The following is a 17,940-nucleotide window of genomic DNA, read 5'->3' as shown; positions in this document are numbered from 1 at the left end:
GCCGCACATGAATACTCCCTTTAACATCGTGCAAAGCGTATGTGGTTTATTTGAACTGTTTTGTGGAACCAATTAAGACTCATGTCAATCTTATCTTACTCGTTGTTAAGGTTATGACTTCAATTAAATAGTCCATCAACTTGATACATACGTTAAATTTGATAATATTATTAACAAAACTTAAAAACCAATTTATAAAAGACGTTTTGACCAACTAAATTTTAGACAAAGTTGCTTCCCTTATATGTAAAATTGTCATTTGCAAAATTCTATTTTCTGTTTTACTAAGGTCCCTAACACATGAGTAAGCAAATTTCAACTCTTTCTTTATTGATTATACAGAAAAACAAGGCTTTGAATCGTTGATCTGCTGTTTCGACCGTCAAGTTATCCAAGACAACAAGGAATAAGGTATTGATTATTATAAATACGTCCTACAATGAACGGATACATGTAGTAGAGACTACTGCAGTCGTGGCTTCCATGACTCGCTTTTTTCTCCTTTATTCAGTTGTTCTTCGATTAAATGAATCACTATAAACAAATGGGAGTCTTAGAAGCTCGGAATATTATGCTTCCATAACTCAGTATCAGTATTATTTAAAAGAGTTAATAAAGAAAACACTAGAGAATGGCAAGACCAGATTAAAGTTGCCATTAATTTCTTTTCTTTAAGTCGTATCAACATTCATGATAATCACATTGTGGTTCCCTTAACAGACTGACCATATTTTTTTTTAAATTAGTTTAATCTGTATATACAAACTGCTTTTTCTAAATTACAAAATGTAATAAAAGCGCAACAAAATAAATTACCAAATTAATGGTACAGTAGTTGGTCAATAGCTATTCATAGCTAATGTTTTCTCTGTTATGTCATACCAACTGAAAATAGAATTTGATTTTGATTTTGATTTTGAAATGGTATTTCCCTACCTAAACATAACTGATTTTGTTAGCATGTTACTCAGGTACAGTACACTCAACGAGTTAGACCCACTTTCCGTTTTCCTCCGCGGATTTTCGCTATCGCGGCCAACGCAATGAATTTATCGTCTGTCCGCGTTCCTCGGAGTTGGAATTTAAGGCCCACGGAGGGTGATCCGTCGGCCGAAGAATGACGAACGCGGCGTTCCTCGGAGGGGTAACCTCCGCGAAACTCTGCGGACATTTGATAAGAATCTACGCTAAAGTTATTTTTTTATTAAAAATTTCCATCAATAATGACGGCTTCAGTAAATTTCTATTATTCTTTTTCCTCTGCCCGTTTTACATGAAGTTAGCTTACCACAAGAATGCAGTCGTATTTCACTATTTGCACATGCATCTTATAAACGTATATTTTACTAATGACTGAATACATTGATAAACACATTTCACCGAAAAAGGCTAGGTTACTTATTACACATTTTCGGAAAATCAAGAGGTCAAACACGAGTTCAAAGTTCACAGCGCACGTTGAAGCCTTGCCTCGTTTTCTGTGGAAAAATTTCGTATACGTCATAGCTATTTTTAACCACCAATAATAAAAAGTATATTCTATATAATGTATTGTTCACACGCGTGACGTCAGAGGTCATGGTTCAGAATCGTGTAAAATGTTGGCTGTTTTATGATGCAATGCAATTGGTGGCAATTTATCAATGATTCAATGTTTACTATAAACAAGTCAAGACTATATTCAATTGGCGTTTTCGGACACAAAACAAATTAAATGCTGGTAAGAATCTTGTACGATTAATAATGTACATAAGCATAAAAAATAACTTCTAAACAAGAGTGATTTCTTGCTTATCTGATTAGACACGGAGTTCCGCCGAGGGGTCATAAAATCGGACGATTTTCAACGCTATCGTTCATGTTAAACTCGGCGGAAAACCAGCCACTCGGACGAACTCGGAGGGATTTTAGCGAGGGCAACAGTTATACCCTCGGAGGAAGTCCGCAATCATCGACTTTATCCCTCGGAGTTAGCGAGAAAAGTGGGTCTAACTCGTTGAGTGTACTGTACCACAACATCATATTTGTAAGGCCTTATTGTTAAATTTTGAAAATCTCAATTACAATGACTTACTACCGGTATATGATTATTGATTTATAAATTACAGGATCAGTATGGAAGAAAAGTCCGAACACAGGCAATATCAGCCTCTCCATGAGAGGTTAAACTTGGACTCCACCTTGGGAGAAGAGGCTCAAAGTGGGAGTAAAGATAATTTAGGAGAAGAACATTTAAGTGAGAAAGGCTGTGATATTAGAGTACACGACGCAAACATCAACAATAGTATAGATTTGCAAGAAACTGATCAAGAAAACAACAGTGATTCAAAACCTTCTGCTAGTAATACAGATAATGTACTATACAAACATTCTTTTAACTCCGATTCTAGCAGTGATCCAGGTAAAAATGTAGATAATAACACATGCACTGAACATATAAATCATACAACTTCAAGTGAGAGTAATTCCAGGATTGTGAATGAAGACTCTGCTGAAGGTGCTGAAGGGTTCAAGGAAGCTTATGAAGACATTGTGGAACAAGCCCTGGCAGGAGGTTGGTTTATTATTGTCTTTAGTTTCAAGATAGATTATTTTATTATTATTATTATTATTATTATTATTATTATTATCACATTAGTGATTACAAGCAATCTGACTTTTTCTTTGTATAGTAAGACTATATATTTGCACATGTTCAATCATGACAGTAGTGTAAATGGTGTTCGATATTTAATTGAGAGTTAAGACATAGAGATATATAAACACATTGAGGCATATGCAGGTAATGCAAGATGACCAAAATCCATATTAAAGACTAGGAAATTATTTCAGTGTTTTAATTCCAAGGGACTATAATTTAACTAACAAATTAATGATTAATAATTAACATTTTCTTTACTGATTAGTTGATATCAATGAACTTGCTGATTTTTAAATGAAATGTTTTACTATTAAAAATACTTGGTGATGTAACCAGATTATCAAATGAATGCTAATTTCTACAACAGAGAGCCGAGACAGTGATGAATCATGTTCAGATGATGAGTATGAGTCTGCTGAAGAGGGAGAGGACCAACCGGGGGATACAGAGAGTCTTCGACAGATGGAAGACAACCTCACTGATGAACAGAAACAGGTGAAATGGCAATTTATGATTATTCAAAGAGTTTAGCGGTAAATGTAATGTATTTATATAATGTTAAAATAAAGGGTCTTAAATATAGGATTATTAAGTACACTGATAAGGTAGAGGGGAAGCCCAGGGATGCAAGATGGAGGATGGCTTCACAGACAACAAGGAACAGGGGTTACAGAAGCACATGATACATAGAGGGGTTTGGATTGTTGGGGTAGAAATTACAGTTTAGCAGTCCCCTCAACAACAATTAACGAGTTGCTTCGGTAACTGATAGTCTTGGTAGCTAAATTCAAACAAACAAAATAGAGAGTTGTTAGTTTTTTAGAAAAAAATGGATAAAATATAATAATATTGGGAGCCGTTGCCAGCACAGTTTCGCTTATTCCTACATAAAAGTAGTTTTTTCATTGATATGTTACTTATGTGGACTTCTAAACTAGAGTCTATCCAATAAGGCAGTCCAAAACTTAATGTCACATGTATGGGAGAATGAGTAAGCAGAAAGGAGGTGACCAGCCTGGGGATAGTTAGGGTTTATAACAAGTGGAAGACAGCCTCACATGTATAATACAGTAGTTCTTTTCCAGTTAATTTAATTGTAAATAAAGGGTCTAAAGTTGGAGTCCGGTAAGTGTTTGCTAACAAGGGGGAATACGGTAAGTGTTTGCTAACAAGGGGGAATACGGTAAGTGTTTGCTAACAAGGGGGAATACGGTAAGTGTTTGCTAACAAGGGGGAATATAAGCTTACAGATTATGGGATACCAAGTCTCCAAAGCAGCAATACAGCAGTTCATGATAAATCAGGGCTCATTATGCATATGCAACAGGTGCACACAGCAATTTGTGCAGTCTGTTACATTTGGTGACCCGTGTTATACGATATGCCTTAAGGTCATTGCAAATTGACCTTTGTCTCTGAAATTTGAGGACAAATTTCAAAATGGAGGGGGAATGTGTAACTGGGTATACGATGTGTATATAGCAGCACTTATACTGTCTCACTATAGAGCTAGCTTTTATAGCAACACGATTGAGTGACCGCCTGCAGAGCAAGAGGTCGTGTGTTCGAACCTCGACAGGTGCACATAGCAATTGGTGCAGTCTGTTACACATACATTGCAGCAAAAAGTTTTTTGGAAATTGTTTGCGATATACTTAATAATATTTATAAATATTTTGTCCCCTCATGTATTTTGTTTATCTTGCAGGAGAGGAAAGAAGAGTCTCAAGTGTTGAAGGATAATGGTAACCAGTTGTTCCGAGACGGCAGCTACAAGTCTGCCCTGCGTGTCTACTCCAGGGCACTGCGTGTCTGTCCGATCAAGTTTGCAAAGGACAGAGCAATACTGTATTCAAACAGGGCAGCATGTAAAATGAAACTGGTAGGTACTGTAGAAAAACCTAATATTAAACACTGAGTATATACTGAGTGTAACAGGTATGTTGAAAATCTTTTACATGTATATTGTATACTTTGCCTTGCTCTGCATAGGACATACATGAAATTCATTTTATTTACATGGCTCATGCAGGTTAAATTGTTAAATTCTTGTTACGGTACAATAGCTGTAACTCTGAATTCACATAAATGGATTTTCCCTTGCTCGTACAAATAAAAAGTTATATTAAGACTCTTGAAATTCCTGGAACAGATCAATGATTCTATTATTTTAATATGAAAATTTGTATGTCTATTAAAACTGTACAATTTTGTTTTTTTGCCAGAGAATAAGCTGGGGGAAACTGGATTAAATAATTCTGTGCTTCAATTATTGAAAAGTGATGGTGAAGATCTTATGTTATCAATAAAGAACATTTATTGTTGCCATGAACTAAACCAAATCTGAACTGTATTCCAAATGTTTATCAAGTGCTAAATCAAAACTTTGGGATTGTAGGGATACAAAAAATGCATTGGTTCTACAACAAATAATATAGACCCTGTATTCAGGAATAAGTCCCATCAGGAGTTTGCTGTAGTTCACTACACAGGCCATTTTCTAGGCATCCACCACTTCAGATATTCTGTCCCATGCTGCTCACAATGGTAATTTTTTTTAACAATAATGTAGAATGGCCATTTTGACATCTTTCTACCAGAATTATCAGTCCCAATTCAATAACTTGAGAGATAAATTTGTCAAGTTGAGGTGCAAATATTTAATTGTTTCCAAAATACCCCAAAACAGGCCTGCTTCATGAACATTACTCTTGCCAATTTAAGATATATGTATACATGTATATTTCGCATGGACTAAATACTTATAGGAGGAGGATGCTAAGTGGGAATTGCATGCCAATAATTGAATGCTAGTTCCATTAAAAACCATTTCCACTCTCCATAACCAGGAGATGTATGACGAGTGTATCCGGGACTGTACGAAGGCTGTAGACCTCCATCCCCAGTACCTGAAGGCCTTTATGAGGCGGGCTGAGATGTATGAGAAGACAGAAAAACTGGACGAGGCCCTGGCAGACTACCAGAAAATACTGGAACTCGATCCATCCCAGCACTCTGCAAGGGCTGCTTGTGTTGTAAGTCTTGAATGTTACCGATTTAATGATTAATCAAGCTTGATTTTATTTCATAAAAAGGACCCTTTGAAAGCTCACACTTCTTAATTCCGACTGAGTTGAATGGAAAGGGATTTATTGTTAAACACTACCATATATCACTGAAGATAATTGCAGACCTTTCTAGGGCTACAGGTGTTGTCATCATTGTGTAAAATGTACTATAAGCTTGTCAAGGCATTTGTGTCAGTGGCAGTGTTGTTCAATTTATTTAGCCCGTGGACATGGCTACAAAACAGTTGAACAGTGTAACTCATTGTTAGTGTACAGGACATGTTCACAACAACAAAATATATAATTTCCATTACTTGTACCGGTAGTATGTATAGCAAGTCCCCAAACTTTGGCTAAAGTAGTTTTCAAGTTATATAAAGCCTCTTTATCAACTTAGAAATTTGTGGTGTCCTTGGTAGCTACATTGTTATGTGCATTAAACTGATATGTATTCTACAGCGACTTCCGGACCAGATAAAAGAGCGTAATGAGAAGTTGAAGGATGAAATGATGGGTATGATTTTTTTGTTTAATTTATAGGATGGTTGAAACTCGTAACATACCACCATGGCATATCTCACTCAATTTTGTGCTATTTGCAGAGTTTATCAACCACTATACATGTAACTTCTAAATTCATCCATACCTGAAGTAACTGGCCTTTATAGAATCTTTGACACCTATTTTAACCTCTTTTCAAACTCACTTTTGGTATCTAATAATTATAGATACGTTTGACATGCAGTGACCAAACATGGTATTTAGAACGAGTTTATGAAGACCTTTCATTGTATTGCATTGGGGGCCCCAAGGGTCAAGGTCACTGTTTCTATAAAAAGAAGAACAGTTGGTACTGAGTAAATTTAGTAAGTATGGTTGGCATATTGTGACCAAACTTTGAATATAGCAAGATTTTATGGATTACTTAAAATAAGAAAACAGTCCAAACTGAATCTCACAACGAAGGCTGGAGTTCTTCAGTCAATCATTGAAAACCTGGTTCAGTTGCATTGCAGGGTTTCTTTTTATATAATTCTTATGATGTAAGCTTATTATCTTTTGTTGTTAAATGACAAAAGAAATGACTGACTTTATAGGTTTTATTGTGCCCTTGTTTTCTTGTCAGGCAAACTGAAGGATCTGGGAAACCTTGTACTGAAACCATTTGGACTGTCAACAAACAACTTCAAGTTGAACCAAGATCCAAACACAGGGGGATACTCTGTAAACTTTGTACAAAATGCGGACCAGCCACAGTGATAAAGTATGCCAGGGGTCTACTCTGTCAACGTTGTATAAAATACAGACCAGCCACAGTAAACTAAAGTAAACCTGGGTCTTTGTTCATAAAACATATTATGCCTTTTCCTATCTTAAGTCAATTTCTTAATTTAAATATCCCACTTGTCATATTCTATTTAACAGCCTAATACTATCTGACATATTTTAATGTCATTTATTTTGTTTTCTTGTAAAATGGCTTCAAAAATCTTAGCAAATAGTCTTAAGTTAAGAAATGACTTAAGAAGTTTTATGAAAAAGGGGTCTACTCAGTTAACCTTGTATAAACCAGTAACCAGTCACGGTGATACAGTACAATACACCACGGACCTTCTCTGTAAACTTGGTACAAATTTCAGACTACCCACAATTATAAGATACACAAAGGGTCTACTCTGTCAATCTTCAGGATTTTGAATAGCGTTCAATGTTCTTTTTGCTTGTCTCTTGTATTGTTTTGTCATAGCCTTGGTGATATTGGAATCATGCAAAAACCTTGGCTATGAAAAAGTGTTAGTCCCATAATCATTGCATTTTATAATGATTATTTGCGATCGCTTAAATGTGAAAACTGACAAACACTAATCTGCTGCTCTCTTTCTTCCAATATTGATGCATGGCAACTTACTTTACATCATCAAACCGCTGTGATTAATCAATAAAAATGTTTTACTTAAACAAATGTCTTCATTACGGGACATATGATATGCAGTTTTTTATCTTAAGGGCTTTGGATGAACGGGACTAAGATTGTACGCAATTGCTAGGGATAAAAAAAATTAACAAGCTCTGCTATATAAAAATCTTAGCAAGCCTTGAAAGCATTTTACCAGGACAGGGCTTGCAGGCTTCTTCCTATTTCAACCACTGCATATGACTTTTAATTTTTTGAGATTCTTTAAAAAATTATATTAGTGAAAGGTTTTATATTAGTGAAAGATTTTCAAAGTGCATGTTTCTATAAAATGATTTGAGTGCTTATAGATAGAAGGCACATGTAACTTTGTATTAAATGTTGAATAAAGTACTATGTGTGATGCAATGTGCAATCATTTTTGTGATCATATATTATGTAAAAATAAAGATTTTTTAATAATTACACTTTTTTTTATTTACGTCTTCTGTACACTATACGCTGGTTCAGGGGTATCTATTTGTACAATGTTGTGGTAGTGGTTATGATGCTGGCATCACATTGTCATATAACAGCCCAATAGGTTTTATCCTTTTAAGTGTAAGTATTTAAAACAAATAAGTTACCAATATTCACTACAATGTGCTGGCTTGCTACATGCATGACACGATTTCCATGCTCAAATTTAAAGGTAAAAAAATACTGTCGGAACAAATTATGAAAGTTGGCACAAATGTTGAACACATTGAAATGACAAATGTCCTCATTTAACCAAGTTTATACTCAAAAGTCAAGGAACATCGTGAATGTCCTCACTTAACCAAGATTCTAACTAACTTCAAGGTACCAGGTGAATGCATGGAAGTGGTGGGATACACATTCCTCAACATGCCCAATAAGTCGGTTGTGCATTTACCAGTAATAGATTGTTTAAAAAATAAATTAAATAAGTATTTTTACCATGTTCAACTGATGCATTGTTGTTAAATTAGTCTTGTCAAAATGATAAAGTCACACTTCAAGGCAACCTATTGATACACTAAGTTTGTGTCCAAATTGTTACTATTCTGGTGTTGATTTAAAAGTTGCCATCTTAAAAATATATGTGAATCTCATTGAGGTATTGCAAGCAAAACATAGTCTGTAACTCAACGTTATGGCCACATTGGAGATCAAAAAGAGCTCTGCAGTAATATTGATGAAGATGGATTGACGAACCAACAACTGCATATTATAATGTCTCCTTGCAGCATCTAGGTCATCGTCGGCAACAACGGTACACTTCTTACATACCGTGGGACAGTTGACGAACAAAATCTCATTTTAATAATAATCATGAGGCAGGAGAGACTACTCTTCTTCCAATGAATTTACACTTAAATATTATTCAATAACTTTACAATGTCAGTAGCCTCCATGGCTGTGTGGTCGTGACTACAACAAAATAGTATTATACTGAGAAGGCAGACACGGTTCAACTCTAGAAATCGGCAGAATATTTTTCAACTGTAGAGCATCTAGTACTTTGTGGAACCAACGAAACTGCATCATTAATTATTCCAGACTACAAATTTTCTTAGCCAAATTGCCCGACGACGAAGCATAGCATAGTGTGTATCAGGGGTATACGATGCATCTCGGAGAGATGAATAAAAATTATGTACATTTATTTACTAATTTAACTGGTGCCATGATAGGTCTGAACTGTATTTTTCTGTTTCATTTGACTTGCACAAATTTTACTTCATAAGACATGGTGTCAAGCTCAAGACCTTGTTTCATCATTTATTTAAAAGGTCAAGGTCACTTATGTTTAAGGTCAAATCTTATATTATAATGTTATCAATTAGGTGATTTCATATTGGTCCAGTTATTTGTCTGAGGGCAGATGTATTTGCCTTTGTTTATATTGAAGCCGTATTTATCTCTTATTCATTCATGGTGTCTACTTTTCTAGACATATCTTTGCTGATTTTGACGTACATCCTTTTAGTGTCATTGCACATACTTATATATAGCGCACTGTGCAGTGCAAGGAAGTATGTCTTTTCATCTTAATTTTGTTAAACGCTTGCCAAAACGTCCAATTTTTCATCCTTGTCAACCATTTTGTCGGTGTACAAAAACATAATAGTCCAAAAATCCACCAACGGGTTAAATACAACTGTAATATCAACTGTACAAAGTGGTTCAAGTATCTATTAGGCTAGTAATTCCAAATAGGTTAAAGAAACACAAACTTTCAAATCAGTCAGAAAAACACAAAACAAAATGGCAACCTTTTAAAGTAATTTCCAGCATCTTTCTCATATTAAGAGTTTCAACAGCCAATGAAAATGGTCCATTTCTCAAATCTTATATTTGGCAAGATTTGTAGCCAATCAGAACGGAGGAAACTCATATTGGCCGAGTTTGGTTGATATTGGCCATGTTTTGGCATATCTTTTCGTTAATTGTCTGGTATTGGTACCGCAACTGTCCCCGTGTTGCGTCAGATATGTAATAAGTGATTAATAAAAAAAACATTTAAATGTACACTTATAAGTAGTATGCCCAAATTTTGTAATCCGACTTCGTGAAATACTAGTAATTGGACACTAATCTGGAAGCAAAGATACCTGATTGGCAGTCAACCAGTTGTTTATAAATGACCATTTTATACAATACATGAATCAGTATCACTTTACTGCTTAATAAATAGATGGAATACAGGATGAACAACAGGTAAAGGTATTTCTATTTATTTCCTTTTTATGATACAGTATTGTAGCTGGGCTTTTTTTAAAAATTAAATAAATACATCAAAGTTCATTACCAGACTTACATGTACAACCACAACGACAAAATACATCAGAAACATTTTTTAAAAATGCTTTGTATATAAATGAACATGTAATAAATATATCTTTATGTAACTGGGCACCAGAGAATCGTTACAATGTATAAATATATATAAAAAATTTATAATTGATTGTTTTAACACTACATGACATTGTATTCTCCGTAATTCTTGATAAAAAATTGAAAAACTAAACAACTCCCTCCAAAATTGCATGTTCCAGTAATAGTGAAATCTTCTATTGCAATAAATTTCAATAATTAAATTTAATGCGACGATAATTCATTGATATTAGTTTACATTACCTAGTATCTTTCAAATGTATTATATATAATAGCTATTAAAAGGGTTTTAGCTAAGAGTTATGGATGCATGCTGCAACGACAGCAGCATCCTTTTTTTATGGCACCCTTCTGCCCTTGTGGAGACCTGCATTTGTGCCATCTGTTTACATAGCATTAAATGCTTAAGACTGTAAAATATATCATTGGTTTAGATTGAAACCAGTATTAATACATACAAATTAATACATCTGGCAGTTGAAACCTTAAGAACTACTTTAATTAAACATATTTCTATAATATACATAACAGTCAAGTACAAAAAAGCACCCCCACCCCAGGCCCTCCCCCACCCCTCCAAAAAACCTTTCAGCTGAACACATTTCGTACATTCAAAATTCAATTATGCTCATAAATAGTTGTTACAGAATTATTAATAAATAAAAGCTGCACATTAAACTTACAAAAGCATGAAATATTTGCCTTTTTAATATCGCTGTGTAATTGTTACATGTTCAAATGATTCAGAGCAAAACATGTTAAGTTAATAATGTGTATATAAGTACAATAATTAAAATTATACTTTCCATCCAATTTTTATGTTATTGAATAAGATGGTGAAAAAAAACAGTTTGGGAAAATAACCTTGACACCTGGGATTGGTTATGTTGGAGTCGTTTTTACAAAGTTGATCAAACTTGAAAATAACAATGTAGACAGTGAATACATTCAAAGGCTCTTTAAATAAACTGGTGGATTTTATCACTTAACCTTAAATAAACTTCAGTTTTTCAAATAGAACTTCAATTTATTATTATTACTATTTTGTTTAAGAATCTGATTTGGATTTATTATCCAATATTTTTAAAATCAAGCCTATTCTTTTTGGCATTGGGAACGTAACCAAATACTGCATCAACAATAAAAATCCTTGAAAAAACAACAACCCCGAGGTCTGTCCTGCAATAAAGTACATTGTACCCCGGTACTACTTAATAAGTTTCATTTAGACTTGAATCATGGGACTTAATTTGAAATGGTTCAATATCATTATCATTTTAAACACTGCGTAGAAATAGCATTGAACAACTAAGTAATACATGAAAAATCAAGATCTTTCAATTCAACCAGTTCTTTTGACTCATAACTTTGGGCTGCAATCGTTGCTTGCTGAATAGCTCTTCTGTATGGCCTACTTTTCTTCTTCCTATCAAACCTCAGTTTAAAGTCCTCCAAGAACTGGTACAGGTCTGAGCACTGGATATGCGACATAGTTGACGAGCCAAACCACGCCACTTGAGCTACCTGTCTTATGACAACACCATTATCTTTTTGACTGACATTGATTGACATCACTCTTCCTGGCCACCAGGGAAAGCCCTTAACTTTCCCCCAAACAATGTCTTCAACTTGAAAAGTTCTTCCTTCAGGAGTACAGCACTTTTCAACACTGTTTGTGTGAATTTTCATCATGAGTGGTTTAAGAGAATCGTTGTTGTCATCCCCCGGGGGACCATCACCGTATTCGCTACTGTCAGCATCAGAACTTGAATCGGCACCAGCTGATCCGGCTTCACTTCTATCTGACACTGACTTTGTCTCTTCACTCAGAACACTTGTTAAATGCTTGTTGATTTCTTTGTCTGTATTGGATTCAACTGACTTAGATCTTTGGCGTAGCTGATACTCTTTACAAGCACCAGATTTGTCTGTCACATGACAACCATTTTGCTCTTGAAGAGAAGTGCCGTCCAAGTTTTGAATTTGACTAGAATGATCATTCGATGACAAAGGAAGATTCTCGTCACCACTGTTTGAATAACTATCAGAACCTGAAATAGCTTTATTGTGGTGTATTGTATACACCAACCTTGGTCGTTTAGATTTACCATCATCTTCACCCTTTTCTTCTTCACTGTCAACATTTTCTGTGATGATGATATTTTGAGTAATTTCAAAGTCATTTTTATCAGCTTTGTTCTTATGTCTGATTTTCTTGCTTTTCCTGTCAGCATTAACATTTAACCTTTTCTTTTTCATTTCAATAGCTTCTTGCTTCTTCCTCATTAAACTAGGCTTGAAGTTGAAGATAACTTCCTCATCAACTTCTTCGCTGTCCTCATCTACAGGAGACTTTATGTGTGTTATATTGTCTTCCAACTCCGGTGACAACTCGCCTTTCCCAGGCTTATGCAATCTTGGTGGTATATTCATCACATTGGTTTCACCTATTGAAATTTTGATAAAGGGACTAGTTTTTGACAACTTAGGTGGTTCATTCATCACTTTCACAAGTTTGGCAGGTTTTGGTATATTGTCTGCTTCTTTCTGTCGTTTTCTGATATGTTTAGATTCTGATTTTCCTGCAGATGTTTTTGATATATTATGAGGTAGAGCTGTTCCATGCCTTAAATTTTGAGATTGTGAGTGCGAGGCAACAGCAGCGGATAAAGGAATTGGTCCCTTTTTTGAGTCTAAGCATGCAGATTTACAATTACTACAAAGTGTCTGCCTTGGACGCAATCTTATTCTTGTAGGCTTGTTACCACCAATCCTCGGAAATGGTCCATTTGGTAATGATGAGAATTCATTTTTGACTGGTGAATTATGCTGGAAGTATGTGTGTCTAAAAACTGAAGCTGGAACATCAATGGGTTTGATGTCTCTTTCAATCTCTCCACAATCCGTTTCTGTGCTCTCATCTTTCATTGAAGCCTGGCCTGTCAGGCCAAAGGGACTGCAAATACCAGGGGGAATGTTTCTGGAAAAAGTAATCAGTTAGAATTAAGAAACTTAAAATATGATTATGTTACAATGAAGTAACTCAATAGCGACTATTATACTGTACATGGTTTCTAGCATGTCAGTTTTTTGAAAGGGAAAACTGAGATTGTCTCAATTATTCTGTTGTACAAAATACTATTCACAGAATCTAGTCATTTGATTTTCTGTCATTTTGTACCTTTCAGTCACTCACTTTGTATCCTACTGCTGGTCACTTTGTTCCTTATTGGATTGATATATATAGTGGATTCATACTTGTGCAGGCTCAATACAGGCCTAAGCATAATTATATATATGTTAAATGAGACTGCACTGTGATAAGAAAAAAATATGATTTGAATGGTCACTGAGGCACAAATTTTACTATACAGTACACTTCTTGCGTTTTCAATCTTTCACCAGCCAAGGCTATTCAGTGGACCAAAGAATTACCATCCCCAAGTTACTCGGAGGTGTTAACACCGCGAAACACTGAGGAAACAGATAAGAATCTCCAACTGTATCTAAGTCAAATAAGTTAGATATAATAATGCATTAGAACTGGATTAAAAATGGACATCAACATAAAATTATATTGAATTTGTGTGCCATAAAGGATTACAAGTCATTTTGTGTGCATGTGAGTCTGAAAAATATTGAAATAAAACAAAAAAGAAAATAAATCAAATAAATTAAACAAAATTAGATACATGTACAGTAAGGAGATTCATTTTGGTTTCCTTGGCGTTTTGCAGTGTTTTCACTCTGAGTAACACGGCAATTGTAATGTCCACTGATCAGCTATGGAGGGTGATCAACTGAAAACGCAGAGGAAAGCATATTATCGATAAATTGGATTTTGTGTCCGTGATGACAAAAATCTGCCAAGGAATACTGAAAGTGGTAGTTCCATGAGGAGTTTACTGAACGTTTTTGTTGGTAGAGTTGGGTAATCCAAAGAAGGAGTGTGATTTTAGACCATATGTTTGTATTTGTAGCTGTATGAATCAATAGAAATGTGGTGTTGAAAAGTCTTTGATATAGGCGTCCAAACAGGTAGGGGTTGAAGTGTTTAAAATAGGGGTTGAAAAGTCCAAGGGTTAAAAAGTCTTTGTTTTTATAAGAGGTTGAAGTCTTGGGTTTGAAAAGTCCTGCTCCCAATTGAAAAACATTTTCTGTACTTTATCAAAGGATTTTAATTACAAGTATTAAATAAGAAAGGAGCATTTGTTGTTTCTGTAACGTGCGACCGTGAAACGGAACGTTATTATGAACGCACATCCGCCGCCTACAGCGGACCGTTACACTAATCAGCCACCTACAGCGGACTGTTACATTACTTTCCCCTCCAAAAGACTTGTCCTGAGTCTTAGACTGGGAATCTTAAGGGTAAGGCAACTCCGCCTGGCAGTTGTCATTATCCCACCGCTGCCACCATTTGTAACGTGCGACAGTGAAACAAACAAACAAACACCAGATAGCCGAGCTTTTTGACCTAATGAAACAAACATCAACAGATCCCTTCAGGGAACAGCATGCTCGACCCTGAAGGGGTCCATTGGTCTTTATATACACTAACTTCTCTATTCTCACAGATCCCGGGCTTTGCTAATTTGAATATTACCAACCAAGTTTACATCCGGTATGAACACACTTCCGGGGGTTTTTTTAACGAAACGTTGTTATGAACGCACATCCCCCGCCTACAGCGGACCGTAACACTAATCAGCCGCCTAAAGCGGACCGTTACATTTTTTTTCGAGTTGCAAATGTTACCAAATATATATGCATTAAATGCTTGGGACAGGGAGCAGGAAAAAATCTTTTTCTCCTCATAAATGATAGAGGCAAACCATTTACATTGTCCAATCGTATTTTAGACAAAATGGAACAAATGAGTTAAACTGAAACTCAAACTGGCCTTTACTGGGATTAACAAATAGAACAGCTGATCTTTTGTTGGTTAAAATCACAATTGTACCTTTTGTTTGCATCTAATAGAATGCCTCTGAATATTTGCTTATCATGTTCCAACATAACCACGAGTATATCATTTACGACTTCTTCGATTATAATAGCTAATTGCATTCCCTTTTCAATATGACCAGATTTTTTCTTGTTGTCAGCCATATTTCTTTTTTATTGACAATGCGCATGCGTTTTAAAATTTAGTCAAAACGGCTCTCAGCAGTATCAATTAATTAATTATTCTCAGCCTTTCCTCAATGACATTATTATTTCTTTATCGAATCACCAAACGATGCACTTAATTATTTTCAGTACGTTAGCAGCAATATAGTAAGATAACTGGAAATACCAGTTTAACAGTCATTGGAAGGCTCCGCACTCCAAGTTTCGACGGTTTTCAATATTCAAGCTGGGACATACCAAAAATAGGGTTCCTGCTGTCAGTATCTTAGTATTTACACCCCTAGGCTAATGTTTTGCTTGACCTTTTTTCGTAGAAAAGTGCATTAAACAAAACATGAACGAGTCCCTTTAATTAAAGCTGCACTCTCACAGATTTAACATTTTTACAACTTTTTTATTTGTTGTCTTGGAAAGAGCAATTTTTACGTAAAAATCTGCAAACCAATGATAAAAGATTGCTGACAAAAGATCAGAGCGCAGATTTGCATATTTCCGTTCAAAAATTAATGATTTATGGCTTAAACCGTTACTAACGGTTTAAGAAGACATAAAACATGATTTGTTTTAACTTAAATATAAAAATCTGCGATCTAATTTTTTGTTAGCATTCTTTTATCACTGGTTTCCATGGATTTTCGCAAAAAATGGCTCGTCCCAAGACCAAAAATAAAAAAAGGTGTCAAAACGTTTAATCTGTGAGAGTGCAGCATTTAGTAACACGCTTATGTCTGACACTTATATAGTTATGGCACCGGACGGACAACGCAAAATAAATATTCCTCCCGTTAATATGGAAGAAACATTCTCATCGATGGTGGGTCAGCCTAACGCCTATTCAGAAATAAAATTTAAAACAAATTTAGCACGATTGAAAGGAGAATTTGTAATACATTAAAGAAATGAGATCAAATAATGGGTATCGGACATGGGTAAGTGGTCGCTCCCTGTTTTTCACCCAGACTTGTGACTGGCTTTGGTCAGGTTACCCACATTGCACATAGGTAGGAAATGACAAATATGTTCGCAGGTACCAATTTCCTTTCAGTAGACTTACATTTCATATGCACAAAGGCTACTGACAAACGAACCGTTTGTTTTAAACGGATCTCCTCTGAGCCAAGAGATAAAGCTTTAGGCGTGCCACTTTTAAAGCGTTAAGGAATGGTAAACATGTTCGCAGATACATTTTCCTCTTTCAAGTGTTACACACCAGTTTAAGCCAGCACCCGTAAGACTGTATGAAGCCTTGCGAGGAGTGCTGGGCCTCTCGGACATTCAAACGGGGCGACACTGGCTTTTTTGGTCAGAAACTTATAGAACATACATCTCACATGCACCAAGAGAAGGCGACACGTATACAAACACACCTCCTCTGAGCCAAGAGGTAACTGTTTGTCTTAAACAGACCTCTTCTGAGTCAAGAGGTAACTGTTCGTTTTGAGCAGACCTCCTACAGTTCGTTTTGAACGTACCTCCTCTGAGTCAAGAGGTAACTGTTCGTTTTAAACAAACCTCCTCTGAGTCAAGAGGTAACTGTTCGTTTTGAACAGAACTCCCCTGAGTCAAGAGGTAACTGTTCGTTTTAAACACACCTCTGAGTCAAGAGGTAACTGTTCGTTTTGAGCAGACCTCCTCTGAGTCAAGAGGTAACTGTTCGTTTTGAGCAGACCTCCTCTGAGTCAAGAGGTAACTGTTCGTTTTGAGCAGACCTCCTCTGAGTCAAGAGGTAACTGTTCGTTTTGAGCAGACCTCCTCTGAGTCAAGAGGTAACTGTTCGTTTTGAGCAGACCTCCTCTGAGTCAAGAGGTAACGGTTCGTTTTGAACACACCTCCTCTGAGTCAAGAGGTAACGGTTCGTTTTGAGCAGACCTCCTCTGAGTCAAGAGGTAACTGTTCGTTTTTAACACACCTCCTCTGAGTCAAGAGGTAACTGTTCGTTTTTAACACACCTCCTCTGAGTCAAGAGGTAACTGTTCGTTTTAAACACACCTCTGAGTCAAGAAGTAACTGTTCGTTTTGAACACACCTCCTCTGAGTCAAGAGGTAACTGTTCGTTTTGAGCAGACCTCCTCTGAGTCAAGAGGTAACTGTTCGTTTTGAGCAGACCTCCTCTGAGTCAAGAGGTAACTGTTCGTTTTGAGCCAAGAGGTAAATATTTATATAAAGGTTTGGGTTCTCCCTTATCAAACGAGAAGGAAAGTGTAACTGTGTTCTCAGATACCTATTTCCGTGTTGATGACTTGGATCTCTTCTATATACCTAGGGCGATAACTGTTAAATGT

The 17,940-nt window shown here is 35.8% G+C and overlaps 2 protein-coding genes across 2 annotated transcripts; one reads left to right on the top strand and one right to left on the bottom strand.

Moving 5' to 3' along the window:
- Nucleotides 1-248: 248 nt before the first annotated feature.
- LOC128210254 (tetratricopeptide repeat protein 1-like) lies at nucleotides 249-8,086 on the top strand. Its single transcript, XM_052914473.1, has 7 exons — nucleotides 249-411; nucleotides 2,109-2,554; nucleotides 3,009-3,136; nucleotides 4,350-4,523; nucleotides 5,491-5,676; nucleotides 6,169-6,223; nucleotides 6,836-8,086. Exons 2-7 carry the CDS (start codon nucleotides 2,116-2,118, stop codon nucleotides 6,967-6,969), a joined length of 1,116 nt encoding a protein of 371 aa, XP_052770433.1. The 5' UTR covers nucleotides 249-411; nucleotides 2,109-2,115; the 3' UTR covers nucleotides 6,970-8,086.
- A 2,263-nt stretch (nucleotides 8,087-10,349) lies between these two features.
- Nucleotides 10,350-15,637, bottom strand: LOC128210263 (PWWP domain-containing protein 2A-like). Its single transcript, XM_052914488.1, has 2 exons — nucleotides 15,489-15,637; nucleotides 10,350-13,505 (listed from the first exon to the last, which is right to left on the bottom strand). Exons 1-2 carry the CDS (start codon nucleotides 15,635-15,637, stop codon nucleotides 11,834-11,836), a joined length of 1,821 nt encoding a protein of 606 aa, XP_052770448.1. The 3' UTR covers nucleotides 10,350-11,833.
- Between the last annotated feature and the right edge of the window lie 2,303 nt (nucleotides 15,638-17,940).

Source organism: Mya arenaria, chromosome 12 (genome assembly GCF_026914265.1).
Source record: "Mya arenaria isolate MELC-2E11 chromosome 12, ASM2691426v1".
Classification (NCBI taxonomy): Eukaryota; Metazoa; Mollusca; class Bivalvia; order Myida; family Myidae; genus Mya; species Mya arenaria.
Note: the sequence above shows the minus strand (reverse complement) of the source record. Positions and strands in the feature narration are given on the sequence as shown.

Bases quoted from the DNA above. Each gene is read 5' to 3' on its own strand.
- LOC128210254 (XM_052914473.1), top strand. From the start codon at position 2,116: ATGGAAGAAAAGTCCGAACACAGGCAATATCAGCCTCTCCATGAGAGG. The intron at 2,555-3,008 runs GTTGGTTTATTA...TTTCTACAACAG, and splicing joins GGAACAAGCCCTGGCAGGAG to AGAGCCGAGACAGTGATGAA. The intron at 3,137-4,349 runs GTGAAATGGCAA...TTTATCTTGCAG, and splicing joins TCACTGATGAACAGAAACAG to GAGAGGAAAGAAGAGTCTCA.
- LOC128210263 (XM_052914488.1), bottom strand. From the start codon at position 15,637: ATGGCTGACAACAAGAAAAAATCTGGTCATATTGAAAAGGGAATGCAA. The intron at 13,506-15,488 runs GTACAATTGTGA...TACTTTTTCCAG, and splicing joins CTATTAGATGCAAACAAAAG to AAACATTCCCCCTGGTATTT.